Source organism: Budorcas taxicolor, chromosome 17, assembly GCF_023091745.1.
Source record: "Budorcas taxicolor isolate Tak-1 chromosome 17, Takin1.1, whole genome shotgun sequence".
Classification (NCBI taxonomy): domain Eukaryota; kingdom Metazoa; phylum Chordata; class Mammalia; order Artiodactyla; family Bovidae; genus Budorcas; species Budorcas taxicolor.
The window spans coordinates 54,775,131-54,791,187 of record NC_068926.1 but is presented as its reverse complement, the minus strand read 5'-3'; the positions used below and the strand labels follow the sequence as shown (position 1 = coordinate 54,791,187).

General features: G+C 46.9%; 2 protein-coding genes across 3 annotated transcripts in view; one reads left to right on the top strand and one right to left on the bottom strand.

Moving 5' to 3' along the window:
* Positions 1–6,458: 6,458 nt before the first annotated feature.
* MYL2 (myosin light chain 2) lies at positions 6,459–14,254 on the top strand. Of its 2 annotated transcripts, none has more exons than XM_052654507.1 (7): positions 6,459–6,596; positions 7,876–7,965; positions 10,235–10,310; positions 11,378–11,482; positions 12,049–12,127; positions 12,233–12,281; positions 13,930–14,254. In XM_052654507.1, exons 1-7 carry the CDS (start codon positions 6,594–6,596, stop codon positions 14,026–14,028), a joined length of 501 nt encoding a protein of 166 aa, XP_052510467.1. In that variant the 5' UTR covers positions 6,459–6,593; the 3' UTR covers positions 14,029–14,254. The 2 variants fall into 2 exon arrangements, with proteins under 2 accessions (XP_052510467.1, XP_052510466.1); XM_052654506.1 differs by having other exon boundaries at positions 10,235–10,383; positions 11,349–11,482.
* A 1,306-nt stretch (positions 14,255–15,560) lies between these two features.
* CCDC63 (coiled-coil domain containing 63) overlaps positions 15,561–16,057 on the bottom strand; it is a 35,205-nt gene continuing 34,708 nt past the window's right edge. Inside the window, exon 11 of the mRNA XM_052654457.1 lies at positions 15,561–15,694. Coding sequence (XP_052510417.1) covers positions 15,561–15,694 — 134 coding nt within the window. The remainder of the gene's footprint in view (positions 15,695–16,057) is intronic.

Sequence of the window (16,057 nt, the reverse complement as noted above, 5' to 3'; positions counted from 1 at the left end):
CTATAAATCCTAAAGTTAAAATTTTATTTTAAAAAAGTCTGGAAGGAACTTCCTGAAGTTCGAGAATAGCAGAACTAATCTCCGATTGTTGTGTTCTTTAGTCGCTAAGTGGTAGCTGTCTCTTTTCCGATGGACTGTACCCCGTGGACTGTACCCCACCAGGCTCCTCTGTTCATGGGATTTTCTAGGCAAGAATACTGGAGTGGGTTGCCATTTCCTTCTTCACTATATATATGTATATGTGTGTGTGTGTGTATTGTTGTTTAGTTGCTAAGTTGTGTCCAACTCTTTTAAGACCCCATGGACTGAAGCCTGCCAGGCTCTTCTATCCATGGGATTTCCCCAGCCAAGACGACTGGAGTGGATTGCCACTTCCTTCTCCAAGGGATCTTCCTGACCCAGGGATCAAACCTGTGTCTCCAGAACTGCAGGCCAATTCATTACCACTGAGCCATAAGGGAAGCCCTGTGTGTGTGTGTGTGTATGTGTGTGTGTGTGCGCGCGTGCGTGTGTGTGCATGCGTGCATGTGTGTGCGTGCGCATGCACATTTTATTTATTTTTTGCTAAACCTGGTAACCCCAGAGGTTACGAACTCCCACTGTTCTGACCCCCAACAGCAGGGATTCATTTTACCTGTTTACCCACACACTGTCTTGAAATTTAAAGTCTTAATGTTTACCTTAGAAAAATATCAGAAGCAGTGATCAGCAAAGTGGGAATCACAAGTTTATGTCTCCTTTATCCATCTCCCCTCATTCTAAGCCCCTGAAAACAGTCAACCCAAACAAAGGTGTTGGATCCAAGTTCAAACAGGGACTTTGACTCTGAGACACTCCATGTCAAGGCTCCAAACGGTCAATGGAAAAGGACTGTCCTTTTCCATTTCCTTCGAGGATTCCCTCCACCAGGTTAGACCACATTTCCCAAGCCTGGGAAAAGGTAAAAAAGTTCCTGGCCCCAAGTCGGGGTTCCCACGTCTAACATCTAAGTGCCCCAAAGACAATCACAGTGGCTAACGTTTATCGAGGGCTCAAAACACTCTATCCTATATGATCCTCATGACAACCTTATGAGGCAGTGCTATTATTACCTCCATTTTACAGATGCAGAAACTGAGATTTAGAGAGGAGAAAAAAAAAAAACTTCCTGAAATAATACAGCTGGCCTGAACTCAAACCTTGGCTTATTGGATTCCAAAACCCTGCGCAATCACACAAGGCCATCTCGAGAAGAATCAAAAGCAAATACTCCTCCTGTCCTCAATCTGGCAGGTGACCGATTCCCGGGACCTAGGGTCTGTGGTCTGCAGTCCCTCGTCCTCTGACTCCTTGCTGCCAGCATTGCCAAAGAAAAGTCCGATACCAATTATATTTTTTCCACAGGAGCTATATTCTTTCTGCCTAGAAATATGTCAGATTTTCTCTTAACCCTGGAAGTCTGTGAATTTTGCCAAGATATACCTTGGTGTGTGTTTTTTTTTCCTTATCCATCCAGCATGGAGGAGCTTTGGGAGTCCTTTCAATTGGCAGATTTCATTCTCCCCTCGGCTGAAGACAATTTTCTCGTGTGTGCTCAATCACGTCTGATTCTTTGCAACCCCATGGACTGCAGCCCACCAGTGTCCACTCTCCAGGCTCCTCTGTCCATGCAATTTTGCAAGCAAGAATACTGGAGTAGGTTGCCATTTCCTACTCCAAATTTTCTTGAATTATTTATTTTTGGCCCCTCCTTCTGGAATGTGTAGCATTTGCTTCTCTTTATTTCCTTCCAAGATACTCTCTGCAGGTCATCCTCCAGACCACTGTATGGATTGCAATGACCCTCCTTGCTGACAAGTCATCTAGTTAAGTTTTTATTTCAGAAATCGGCTCTTAAAGCTCCAGGAAGTCATTTTTGGATTTCACTGGCATTTCTGTATGTTTGTTTGTTTCAGTTTTTGTTTTATGTAGTAAACCAATACATGGGGTTTAAAAATAATCAAATTAACACACTGCTTCATTTTCAAAAGAGAAGACTATTACGCCATAGACAGTTGGACATAAATTCCTACTTTTCTCAGATTGAAGCTTAGTATGTACATCTCTCTCCTTAACCAAACAAAGTTTTACTGACACACATCAAGCCCTAAGAACAGGACCCTGCCCTGAGTGGGGCACCAATAAATATTTAAGTAATTCATGTCCTTTGAATTGGGGTTGAGATCATTCTTGCTTTAAAACAATGTACATCTATAAGCACTACTTATATTTTTTCCTCTCCTCACACCTTCTTTTAAAATCGTCAGCGGGCAATTTTTAAAATTACCATTCAATAAAATTGACCTTTTTTCATGTACAGTTCCATGAATTTTAATACACTTAAGTTTTATTGTTGTAACTAATATTACTTAGCTGTTGCTCTGTTTCCTCCTCTGCTCACTAGATGTGGAGGACAGTATAAAAGTCCTCGGAAATGTCCATGTCCCTGTAACTCGTGAGTATGTTACCTTACCTGTAAGGTCCCCTGACAAAGGGGACTTTGCAGAGGTGATAAAAAATCTGGAAGTGGGGAGATGACTCCCCCACCAAGATTACTGGATTACCCACACTGGCCCAAAATAATCATGGGGGTCCTCAGAAGATGGAAAGGAAGCAAGAGGAACAGAGAGGTTGAAGCCAAGAGCCTGGAATGATGTGTCCACAAGCCAAGCGGTGTAGACAGGCCCTAGGAGCTGGAGAAGGCAAGGAACAGATTCTCCACGAGACCCTCCAGAAGGAATGTTAGCCCTGCATTTTCAATTGACTTCTGATCTCTAGAACCATGAGATGAATAAATTGGTGCTCTCTTAAACCACCAAATTTATGATAATATTCTTATAGCTGCAGTAAGAAACTAATCCACTAGATTCATTTTCTGATTGTTCTGCCCGATGTTCTTCTCTTTGGCTTCTGTTCAGGCGGGCAGTTATTCTTCTCTTTGGCTCCATGGAACTTAGGTCTGGTTGTTGGATACTTCTTGACCATAGGAATCCCACCAGCAGTGAAAAGCTCTCAGGCCTGGTGGAGCTGCATTCTCAGGCAAGGTGCCTTAGCCGTACCAGCATCAAGGACAGAGAAGCTTCAGCCCAGCCATGAAGCTCCCTCCCCTGATATACCCTTGAGGTTGGGGCTGAACGTACCCTTGAACGTCTACACAGACCCAAACCCCAAGTCTTCTCAGACTGCCACTCCCAGGGCTCTCGGGGACTCCCCAGGGCCAGTCCAGCTCATTGACAAGAGGGGATATTCGGTTCTCCAACAACAGAACCTAAGGTCTAACACAGCCTGTGGGCCCAAGTCCTGGTGGCCACATGGCACCACAACCTACTCAAGGTGCCATGTTCCCAGGATTTCCCTGACACACATAATCTCACTTAATCCTCTCAACAGCCTTATGAAGGTATGTGTACTATTATGGTCTCCATTTCCCAGATGAGGAAACTGAGGCCCTGAGAAACTTATCACCCTGACCAAGACCCTCCCACCCACCTTGAATTAACAGAGCCGAAACTCTCTCCCCAGCATCTTCTCCCAAAGGCCCAGTTGAATAAAATATGTTCTTAGAGGGTCCAGCTGTACAGACGCCCCTCTGGAGGGGCCTCAACCAGGGACTCTCTACCCCTACCATGCATTCTGAACATCTACTGTGGCTGCAACAAACTTTTTGTTTACCCATTTATAGCTACTGACTGCTCACACAAGTGTTTTACTGGAAATCCATGGTGTGCCTATTAGCTCGGGAAACATTTGTTCTGGTGTTGTCAGAGAATCCTAGGCAGAAAAGCTCTTTTTGCTCTGTCTGCGTGCAGGTACATGTGCGTGTGAGTGTGCATGTGTTATGTGCCTCTGGATGTGTGCACAAGTGCATGGTGTGGGTGCATGTGCCCACTCAGGTGTGTGTACCTGTGCCTGCACACAGACAGGAAAATACATTTTTTGTTATTGAAGATTCTTTAGAATCGGCTCCTGGGTAATTCTAACCCAGGTGTGACTGCAGGGAGGAAATAACGTACACTTTTTTTTTTTTTGCCATGGCAATAAATCATTTTTGGGTTTGCACCCCCAAAAGTGAAATTTTTTTCTATCTGAGTGATCACTGCCATTTACTGAGGACCTGCCTGGGCCTCATAGCTACTCACTCTGGAAAAATCTCTTAAGGAAGGGCTTTTTATGGTTCTCACTTTCTGTGCTCAGAGAGGTAAAGTCACTTGCCCGAGGTCACACAGCGTGCCCCCCGCCCCCAGTTCAAGTGCAATTCTGTCTGACCTCCCAGCCTGAGGGCTCAATCATTCCACTCCACCGCCTCAAATTGCCTAAGGTTGAATGAAAACTTTATAACAATCCCTACTCAGGCCCTTGACAAGGAAAGCAAAGTCTGTGTTACTTGTTTCCTTAACTACCTTGTTCTTTCCTAGGGGCCAAGGATCTTCCAGTTTTCTCCAGCAACATCCACAGAGGTTTCAGCACATCAGAGCAACTGAGCACATATTGGTAGATTGATTTTGTTGATAGGATCTCGTTCGCTGGCCTTGCTCCCAGTCAGATTGCCCCTGGCATGGGCAGCCTAGGGGCTGGTTCGACACAGTGTCTCCTGCTCCCCTCGTTTCTGGTGTGAAATTCCAAGGCCAAACCATGTGGTCTGCCTTGCACACCTTGCTGTTGCTCACCTTGCGCCCCTGGCTCCCTCACTCACTCAGCTCAGGTCGCATGCTCCTTCTGCTCCGCAAGATTCCCAATCTGTCCTCCTCCGAGGCTCCTGCTGTCCCTGGGGCCAGGAGCACTCTCCCCATCTCTGCTCAGCACTGCTGCCTGGCACTATCCATCTCTATTTCTTCCCTCTGTCGAATCTGTCACCACTGGAAATTCTCTGCGTTGTTCATTTGTATCTTTTCATCCATCTACCCCTTGCACGGTGTCATGAGGCATGCAGTTTGTCGCTAGGCGGCTGTCTCCCCTACACTAGCCCCACGCCTGGCATGCAGCAGGGCTCCACGAGGGGGTGACCACCCAGCCAACCATTGACTCTGTGGCTATACCACTGGGGCGGCTGAGGAGATGTTCTGCTTCTTAGAGGCAGATGTTCTGGTTCTTGGACTCTGAAGCCCATCACCCACGGCCACTAAACAAGGCCACGACTTTATTCCAAGCCCTCCCTTCTCACTCCTTGGATCCCAAGGCTGCCTGCGAGGCCACAGGAGGAAAACCATCCTGAGAGAGATTAACCATCACAGTGCCTTGAGTTCTGAGAGCAAACCACCTTTCCCAAGGCCCTTTAAGAGCCTGGACTCTGGAAGCAAATGGGCCTCAGATCCACTCCCAGCTTCTGTCTGATCCCAGGCATCTCATTTTTCCTCTCAGCCTCAGTTTCCTCATCTGTGAAACAGGGACACAGAAAACAAGGGGGTCTCTCCCACACAGGGTGATTAGATTTTAAACAGGAGCACAAAACATATACACGGTTCCTGGCACACAGCAGGCACTTGATGAGAGCTGTTACTTCAATCAGTTAACAGACTTGCTGAGCAGCTGCTGTGTGCTGGCCAGTCAAGAGCTTGGAGCCGAGGAGAGTGTGGTGAGGACTCACCCTCCTGAGCGGCCCACTGAGAGTGAACAAAATAAGTGACTTGCACAGTATGTTGTTGTCCAGTAGCTCAGTCGTGTCTGACTCTTTGCGACATCCTGGGCTGCAGCATGCCAGGCTCCTAGGAAGCGGTAAATGCTGGGGAGAAACACAAGGCAGAGAACGGGCTCTGCAGGGCTAAACGGCTGTTTTTAAAAAAATATTTATTTGGCTGCATCAGGTTAGCTGTGGCGCTCAAGATCTTCGCTGCGTCATGCAGGATCTTTCATCGCAGTACAGACTCTCGAGTTACGGGAGCACTCTGTCTCTCTAGCTGTGGCCCGTGGGCTCAGTAGTTGCTGCGAGCAGGCTTAGTTGCTCCGCAGCATGCAGAATCTTGGTTCCCTGACCAGGGATCGGACCCATGTCCCCTGCACTGCCAGGCGGATTCTAAACCACTGGACCTCCAGGGAAGTCCCTAAAGGGTTATTTGTAAAACAGCGTGCTGAGGAGGTCTCATTGAGAAGGTGAGCAAAGACCTGAAGGAGGTGAGGGAAGGAGGTTCACAGATGGCAGACGGAAAAGCATTCCTGGCAGAGGAAACCACAGGAGCGAAGTCCCTGAGGTGGGACCCGTGACTGATAACGTAAGAGAATTTTTAAGTCTGCTCTCCCCACCATTTTCCTCCTCAAAATTGACAAGCACAAGTGCCGACTGCCCAAGCGCTGCAGCGAGCGAGCAGCATCTCTCCCCGTGCACCAGCCGCCCGGCTCTTTAACCTTGAATGCCTTTCTGGGTCCCACGTGTCACCGGGTGGCGACTGAGCTGCCCTTACTTCAGAAGAACGGCATGGGGTGGGGGGGCCTTAGGTGGTGTCCGCCTCACCTACCACTGCCAAAAGTGGTCATGGGGTTATTTTTAAACTTGGGGAGGAAGTATTTATTGTTCCCGGGCTGAAGAGAGCTGGGCAGACCGTGGGATTCTTCTGGGGGAGTAGTGCTGTGTCCTTTCCACCATGGTGAGTACTCAGGGCCCCTGGAGGAGGTAAGTGGTGCTGGGTGGCGAGGAGGGGACACCACCTACAAGCAAAGGACCAGATGGGAGGGGGAGCACGGCAGCTCTCTGGGGCCCCAGATCCTGGAGGAAAAAGCACTGCTTGCTGCGTGCACACAGAGGAACCCCAATCAATGCCCCCGATAAGCCACAAATAACAGCAGCTCCCGGGGACTCGCAAAAACAAAGTAAGAGAGTTGGCTTTTTTATGGCTTGTCTACTGACCTCTTGAGGAATCAATAACTCCCAGGGCTTGCAAAATGGGATTGAACGCTTTTAAGGATCAAATTGTAATTCTTTTCTCTTGTTCAGGCAGCTGGGGAAAAGAATCTTTTTGTTTTCACCTTTTGAACTTGCAAATTTAAAACCTCTCTCCCTCTGTTGTTTAGTTAGGTGTCCCTCTCCAGAAGCAGGAAGCCCCCAAAATCAGGATCAGAGTAAGGCTGTGGTTAGCGGCACAGACTCTGGAGTCAGTCTGCCCGAGTTCAACACTGGCTCTGCCTTTTTGTGACTGTGTGACCTTGGGTAAACGAGCCAACCTCTCTGAGCCTCGGTTGCCTCCCCGGGAAAATGGCGATGGTAATAATAGCATCCACTTGACAGAGCAGTTATGAGGACTAAATGCAATAACATATGCAGTGTTCAAGCGTTTGCTGTAACTCAAGTCAGAAGCAGGTGGGGAAATGTTAACTCACTCCCCTCTGCTCTGTTTGCATGGTGCAAGGACAGAACATTTAGAGAGGAGATGTTGCTGCCATTTGGATCAGGGGAAAATCGAGGGGGACAGAGCAGTTGGGTTTTAACACCCTGAAAATGTGTCATTTCATCTCGCATTCTTCATGGTTTAGCGAGCCTGACTTTTTTTTCGCCTCCAATCAATTTTCCTTCTGTGCGTTACTGAACTTTTTGTGAAATGCATCAGAACAAAAGCAGCTGGGTCCTGCTGGAGCTGATCCGAAAACCTGGCCTCCATCCCTGGAGACACACCTCTACCTCCCCTAGTTTGCAAAGGAGCTGCTGCAAGACCCACAGTCTTTTGCCATCCACCAGAACCAGGCTGACTTTGAGAAGTCTTATTCCATGTCCTTTTAACTTTCCAGCACTGCCCTTTTGAGATGAGTGTCGGCACCACACCCCCATTTCGCAGATGAGTGGCTGAGACTTACCCAGTGATGGAACCTGATCTAGTTTTCTAATTCCCAGCCTCTGACTCTTTTAACTGATGTTTTTTTTTTACCCTCTAGTCACCTAAGAAAGCCAAGAAGAGAGCAGAGGGAGCCAATTCCAATGTGTTCTCCATGTTTGAACAGACCCAGATCCAGGAATTTAAGGAGGTGGGTGCAACTGGGTGGAGATTCCCACATGCTAGAAGGAGCCTTTCCCTCATTCCATATTCCCTGCAAGGACCTCTCAGTTATGTTGTCTTTGTTTCCGTTCTGTTGTTGTTGGCCGTCCCATGCCATGTGTGGGATCTTAAGTTTCCCAACCAGGAATCGAACTCACAGCCCTTGCAGTGGAAGTGCAGTGTCTTAACCCTTGTATCAGCAAGGAAGTCCTAGCTTGTCTTTATCCTCCCCAAAACACCCCAAATTCAGTCTGAACATGTGTGTGAATGACTTAAAGAAATTAACTTTTGCTGATCATCAAAACAAAGTCTATGTCTTGTTGAAAATGTAGGAATGGATTTCAGAAATGCATGAAGAATAAAAATGACCTGACTTATAATTCTATGACCCAGAGATGATCAGTTAACATTTTGGGATACGCCCTGCCAGTGGTTTTTGTTATGTATGCACATATTTGCTAAACAAAGGGACCATCTTCTATGCACACTAATCAGTACCTGTTATTTTTTCTTGAGCAATTCAGCACCAACATTTTCCATCATTTCTTTAAATCACCTCCTATGGTTAGATGTTATGTTTAGAATGTTTTACTATTATAATTAATACCCTTTGCTTGTATCTCTGGTTATTTCCTTGGGGCAAATTCCTAAAAGCGGAACAGTTGGATCGAAGGAACATTTTTTTTTTTTACAAAAGAAACTAAAACCAAGTACAACCACTGGTCCAAGCTGCCCTCCAGAAATCCTGTGCTCATTCTGACTCCCATCAGCCCCAAGAGGAGAAGGTGCCTTTCCTGCCACATCTCCATCAACACTAGGTGTTAACATCTCAAACATGATTTCTGCCAGTCAGAGAGATGTCTGAGAGTATCTTGAGATTTTAATTTTTACCATCTTAATTGTTGACTGCTAGCTAGGCCTGAAACCCTACCCCAGTCTATGGGGATGTGCCTTCGTAAGCGAACCTAAGTACCAATTATGTAAAAGTAAACCACTGCTGCAGGCTCAGGATACACTGAATTAATTTTCCAGCCATCCTGATGGCTCACACTGACTTATCCACTCTCTCACCTGGCCCTTCAGAGGAAAACACACCAAAGCTATGCCGGAGAGGCCACAGTATTTTATATGAAAGAAGAAACCACTGGGGGCTTCCAATGGGACATGAAGACGTGCCCCTTCTGTCCCCACCAGCATTCATATCACAGGAACATCACGCCCCACGGGCTGCCAGGGAGAGAGGAATTTCTGGGATGAAATGTCACATCTGAACCTGAAATAGTTCTCTTCCCCGGAGAAGACTACATCCTCCCTTCTCCCTCCCTCTGTCCCAACTTCTGGAATGAGATCAGCTGCTTGGGGGCATGACCTGGGGGTGCAAATACTTTCAGGAACCAGTTGTTAAAAGAACTCAAGAAACCTCATTGGTAAAATACCTGGGCATTCACAAAGCTCTTGGAGTCTCCCTCAGAGCCAGCTGGAAAAGATCACTGGCTTCATTTTACAGATAATGTGGGCTTGCAAGTTGGTGAGCAGACTCCAGTTTTTAACTCATTTTTTTTTTCAACAACAGCTTAATAAAGTTGTAATTCACATACCATGTATTCACCCTTTTAAAGTAACTGTACAATTCAGTGGTTATTTAATACAGTCACAGCATTTTGCAACCATCATCACTTACCTAATTTTAGAACATCTTCATCGCCCCCAAAAGAAACCTCATACCCATTAGCAGTCACTCCCGAGTCCCCGCTCCCCGCAGCCCCTCACAACCACTAGTCTATTTTCTGTCTCTAAGGATTTGCCTGTTCTAAATGCTTCATAGAAATGGAATCATACCCTATGTGGCCTTTTGTGTCTGGCTTCTTTCACTTAGTATCATGTTTCAAGGTTCATCCATGTTGTAGCATGTGTCAGAATTTCCTTTTTATCGTTGAATGACATTCCATTGTGGGGAGAGACCACATTTGTTTATCCATTTATCAGTTTGGAGCTATTGTGAATAGTGCTGATGTGGACGTTCACACCCAGGTGTTTGTATGGATACATGGTCTCATTTCTCTTGGGAATACACGGGAGCATGAAATTGCTGGGTCCTGTAGTAACTCCAGATCTAACACCTAATATCCCTCGAAATCCCACCTAATATGCTCCTTGAAAACCCCAGAATCCCACTTCCCCCAGCCCTTGGCACAATCTCTGGGGCTCCTTCCCACAATTTCTCCCGGGTTGACCAGACAATCGCCTCTCTTTCACAGGCCTTCACCATCATGGATCAAAACAGGGATGGCTTCATTGACAAGAATGACCTGAGGGACACCTTTGCTGCTCTTGGTACGTCGCCCCGCACCACCACCCAACACCAACTAGGAAGGTCTTCTTATCCCACTCCCGTGAGGGGCAGGAGGTGAGGCTATCAAAAAGGTCAAGAGCTTGTCATTTTGAAACAGCTCAACCAAGATCAATCTTTAAGGCAAATTTCAGAGGACAGGAAAGAAGTGTTTAGTCTTTGAGTGTCTTAACATATCTTTTTCTTTTAAAATCATTTTTATATGGTTTTGAATACAATGGCAGTTTACAATAGAAAACTCGGAAAATTCAGAACAGTATAAGGGAGTAGACAATGTTGACCACGAGGGCATATTCCACTGCTGACATCTGAGCCTCTAATTTTTTTCCTAGGCATCTCATGTGCGTGCATGCTTAACAGTTAGACTCATTCTATTTTGGATTCAGCTTTTAAAATTTAACATCTCAGTAGGGTGATCACGAGTACCTGGAACTGTTTCAAAATATAAGTGTCCAATCTGTCACCTCCTCCTCCATTCCATAGACCTCATCAGGTCCATGAACAGCTGGGCAGGTTTTGTACTGAGCAATTATACAGAGTACTATTTGTATTTGTAGCCACTTAAAACATAAGTTATCTTAATAAGGGGTGGCTTTTTCTAATTTATACAAACGTACTATATGGGCTTGTGACAGTGGCTAGGACAGATATATCAGAATCTCCAAGGCTGTGTGGGTTAGAGCAGCTATAATTTGAAAAAGTTCCCTCAAATTCTGATCTGTCTCTCCCACCTCCAAGTGAGAAGGGCTAATTTTATAACATGAGGATTTCTTATTTGAGTAAAACATTAAAACATCTGTATAAAATGTTCCAGGTCCTGAAAGCACAGTTTTAAAAATAACTAAACCCTCTGTGAGTTGTTTCCAGTTGTCTGGTTATTATAAATAACACTTTTGAGAACATCTCACGTGAATCTCTGGCCCCGTCTACTGTGTCTCCGATTATTCCTAGACAAGATTCCTTGAAGTAGGATTACAAGGGCAAATGCCAGTGCCCTGACAGCTGTTTCTGTCCCAGCTCAGAATCGCTGAGTGTCTGTCTCCTGCTCTAGGGCGTGTGAACGTGAAAAATGAGGAAATTGATGAAATGCTCAAGGAGGCTCCAGGTCCCATTAACTTTACTGTGTTCCTACAGATGTTTGGGGAGAAACTTAAGGGTAAGTTCATGTGTATTTCTGTTCATCTACGTCTTTAGAGGTATATATCTGTGTATGTGTGTGTGTTGGTTTGTGCACTTGGGTCTGTCTTTATGTGTCTTCATCTTTGGGCATCAATTAAAAGCACTAGGAGAACATACAGGAGTTGGCAGATGAAGGCAAGGTAACATAGGAGAGGGAGAGAATAAAAAGAGCAATTAATAGTGCTCCAAGGTTGGCCTTCATCCAGACCTCATACGAAGCACTTTAAATGCATTATATGCATCCCCTTAGTCTAGGACGTAGCTTCTCTTCTTATTCTCGTCTACAGAAGGGGAACTGAGACTCAGAGACGGAAAGTCATGTGCCTGAAGCTACACGGCTAACAAATGCTGGAGTCAGGATTCAAATCCCAGTCTTTCTAAGTCTAGATCCATGCCTGACCTTGGGTTTGCTCCAGAAATAACTGAATTCTCAGCCCACGCTTTCAAAACACCAAGGCTCGGTGCTCAGAAGTGGTGAGGTCTTTCTTCCTTACCCCAGATTCTCAGCCACCCATGGCACATCAACCCCATTTTCTGTTTCAGGAGCAGACCCTGAGGAGACCATTCTCAACGCATTCAAAGTGTTTGACCCTGAAGGCAAAGGAGTGCTCAAGGCTGATTAGTGAGTGGGATGTGAGTGGTGGGAGGGGGACAGGGGGGTTCCTTGATTCTCCCCACAGCCCTCCCCACAAAGCCAGGGGCAATATCTGCTTTTCTCTCTCTGCAGTGTCAAGGAGATGCTGACCACACAGGCGGAGAGGTTTTCCAAAGATGAGGTAACAGGGCCCTTCAGACACCCTCTGTACCCCAGTTACTGGCCTCATCTTTCTAGGGACTCCCTCTCCAGACTCTTTTACATAAAATACCCCTGACCCCACACTGAGAGAGAATCTGCTTTCGTTTACTGAGCCCTTATCTCATTTCATTCCCTCAGTCACCCTGTGAGTTAGTGACTAGCACTATGGTCATTTTACAGATGGCAAAACTGAGGCTCAGGGAGGCAGTTACTAGCCTGAAAGGACAACCCTAATGGGAAATGCCGGGTCCTAGATCCAAACCTCTGTCTGACTCCAGGTTCTGCCTTCCTCGTAACACATTGAGACCTGGTGACGGCATCAATTTCCCGAGGGATTGAAGGTGTCATGCAGGGTGACCATGTATAGTTGTATGGATTGTACACCGCACAATCCTCCTGGATGCCCTTAGTAATATATACTGCAGAGTATCTATTTGTTGCAAGTTTTTTCCAGCAGATGGCAGTAAAGTGTCTTGCTAGAATTTTCTTAAAATCAGAACATACATAAGACTTTTTCTGGCAGGTGGCAGTACTGTGCCTGGAAGAAGGGGCACTACTGTTATCAATAATTCATCAAAGGCCCTGTATAAACAAGCAACTGTCTTGTCAACATTGCTAATTAATCTTAATGAATCTATTTAAAATAGTCCCTTGCAGCCTCTCAGGCCTGATTCCGTGAAGTTTCATATTTTACTAAAAATTTTATTTGAATTTCCTCCTTAAAATTCAAGCAGTTGAAAGAGCCTGCCTTTAAACTCCCATCTTTGTGACTTTGGACAAGCTCCTTAACCTCACTGTGCCTCAATTTCTTCATCTGTAAAGTGGGGACAATAATAGAATCTACTTCATAGTACACATGACGATGAGTGTACTATGAAGTACACTTTAAATGAGTTCAAATGTGTAAAGTGCTGATACATGAAAAAGGTAATATGTGTTAGCTATTATTAACCCCAAATTAAAAAAACAATAATTAGCTAATATTCTTTAAGGACTTCCTGGTGGCTCAATGGTAAAGAATCCTCCTGCCAATGCAGGAGACTCAAGTTTGATCCCTGAATCAGGAAATCCCTTGGAGAAGGAAATGGTAACCCACTCCAATATTCTTGCCTGGGAAATCCCGTAGACAGAGGAGGCTGGTGGGCTACATTCCATAGGATCGCAAAAGAGTCGGACACAACTTAGCAACTAAACAACGAAAAAAATTTTTAATGTAGAAATTACACATTAAAAAAATTAAATTTCCCTCAAAGAATCAAATTCCTCAAAGAGTCTGACCTCCTTGCCCACATGGCCACAATGGCTGGCCCTGAGGAGTTATAATCTCTGTAGATAGACTATGTCTCCATTTAACCACAGTCCCCAACAGGCCCATCGTGCTCCCCTATATAACCTGCCCCGCCCTTTACACACACAATTGAGTTTGCAATCCCTGCTTTCCCCATTGCAGGCTGGGTACCTAGGAACATCCCTGCAGGATGGCCCTTGGGGTCAGCACCTGAGGAAGGAAGCAGGAAGGCAGGGAGGGAGATGCCCATGGCAGCCCATATCCTCCAGGCCCCAGCTGCCTCTCCACTTGGGCCGCCCTTCCCCCCAAACCCTCAGCATGTCTTGCTGGTTCGTTGCAGATTGACCAGATGTTCGCCGCCTTCCCCCCTGATGTGACTGGCAACTTGGACTATAAGAACCTGGTGCACATCATCACCCACGGAGAAGAGAAGGACTAAGGGAGTGGCTTGCCTTTGGGTGGGCAGATGGGGGCATCCTTGCCCTCTTCTCATTTTGCCCAGTAACACACCACCCCTGACCTTGGCCAGCTGGTCATGTGGCTGCCTCATTTATCCACCTCCATCTTCTTTTCAGCCTGGGTGCCTTAGAGCTACCATGTGACCACACAGCTGGCAGATGGAAATTCACCCAGAGTCCATGTTCAAATAAAAAGGAGGTCGTGTATTTGTTCATGATGTGTCCTTGAGTAAGGAAGACCCTTTGCTAGTTCCCATGAAGGCAGTATATGAATTAGGGATGGCCCTGCTGTCATTATTATTGAATCTTAGTGACTCTTTACTTAAAACAGATCTTCAGGGACTTGGGACTCTGCTGGTGGTCCAGTGGTCACCAGCAGTTCCTGGTTCTTGTCTCTCTCTTCAGCAATCCTAGTGGAGAGAGGACACCGTTCTCTCTCTCTCTCCCAGCTCCACACAAATCCCAAAACAGGGCCTGTGCGATACCTGAACCAACCCTGAAACAGGTGCAGTACTCTGACTAGCAGACTTGCTCAAATGACCAACCCTTGCACAGGGGCTGAAATCAGCCCCTTCCAAACCTTACATGGCCTGAGGGTGGGAAGGCCCATTCCCAACGGAAAGTCCAGATGTAGTTTAGGAGGAAGGGGGAGTAGATGTCAGGTAGTCTAAGTTTTCAAGGGAACCCCAAGAATCTGAGACCTAGCCAAAGCACAAGATGTCCTGGAAACAAAGAGCTGAAGCTGGGATCAAAGTGGCAGCTGGGGTCACCTAGAGGGAATCAGACGGTCTGGGTGGTTGGAGGAGCTAGAACTGAAGTGAGTCTTTAAGGTTCAAGAACAATGACAGAGACCCCCAGAGGAGAAACTCAGGGTCTGCTCCAATGACATCACCTGCTGGGAAATGGGGTTCCTTTCAAGCCAACTGAGAGGGCAAAGACTCAGGACCCCCATGCCATACCATGATGACCCTTCATGATCCACACCCTGCGATGACCCACGCCCCCCTCACATCCAGAACCTGTGACCTGGGGCTCCTGCAGAGACAAGGCCAGGCCCTGGAGAGGCCCCAGCTTGTGGCACTCAAATGGAGTTTGTGTTTCAGGACAAGACATCCTGGACACAGCTCTACAGTGACACACTCATCCATGCGCCCATCCCACACACAGATGCAGACACAGGGCCTCCTGGGCTCCAGGTTCCCACCTGTGAGTCTGCTGCACCCTATATGGTTCTAGGACGTGAAATCAGTATTTTGGCTCCCATGTGGCCCCTACACTTCACCTGGTGAGCTGTCATGGGGGGGTTACCATCTCAAGGGTTCTCAAGGGCCACAGTGACCTCACACCACTCTCGCCACCTACGTCAGCTTTGGATCTCCACCCTCCTGCTCCTCCACACCATCCCAGGGAGGTGCCAGTGCCCCAGTCTCTTAGTAATGAGTGTGAAAAGGCACTGAGGTTAGAGAACAAAACATTTACTCTCTCTAGTTATGTACAAATGGCCAGAGCCGCCTCAGGCTGTCACCTTCTTCTTGGACTTCAGCTCGTCCCCCTTTTCGGGCGTGCTGTCCCTGTTCCGAGACTCTCTTGCGGTGTAGTGACTGAGTGCCATTTGCCGAAGGCTGCTGTGGTCCAGGGGCTGCTCCACTGCACCAAAGACGGGACCCATGTGAGGAGTTCAAAAATCAAATCCAGCACAGCGGAAGGGCGGGCTTCCTTCCCAGGGCTAGTGCCCCTTCGCCCTGTTCAAGGAGCTCCAAGCCTGGTTTGGTGACGCTCCACAGCACTGGGGGTGGGAGTGTGAACAGTCTCCACATTCAGGGAGAGGGAGGACAGGGAGGGATGTGCTGCTCAGGGATGGCCAGACAATAACCGTCTTTTTCCTCCCAGACGAGGATGTGAAGGTGAGTTGGATTTAATATCAAGGAGACAGGGCCACCACGTGCAGTTGCTCAGGATGTAGACTGCACAAAGACACCTGTTTCTGCAGGACTGAAACCCACCCCCCCA

Excerpts from the sequence above, each read along its gene's own strand:
- MYL2 (XM_052654506.1), top strand. Across the intron at positions 10,384-11,348 it reads ACTCCCGTGAGGGGCAGGAG|AATCGCTGAGTGTCTGTCTC; the intron begins GTGAGGCTATCA and ends GTCCCAGCTCAG. Across the intron at positions 12,128-12,232 it reads GGAGTGCTCAAGGCTGATTA|TGTCAAGGAGATGCTGACCA; the intron begins GTGAGTGGGATG and ends CTCTCTCTGCAG.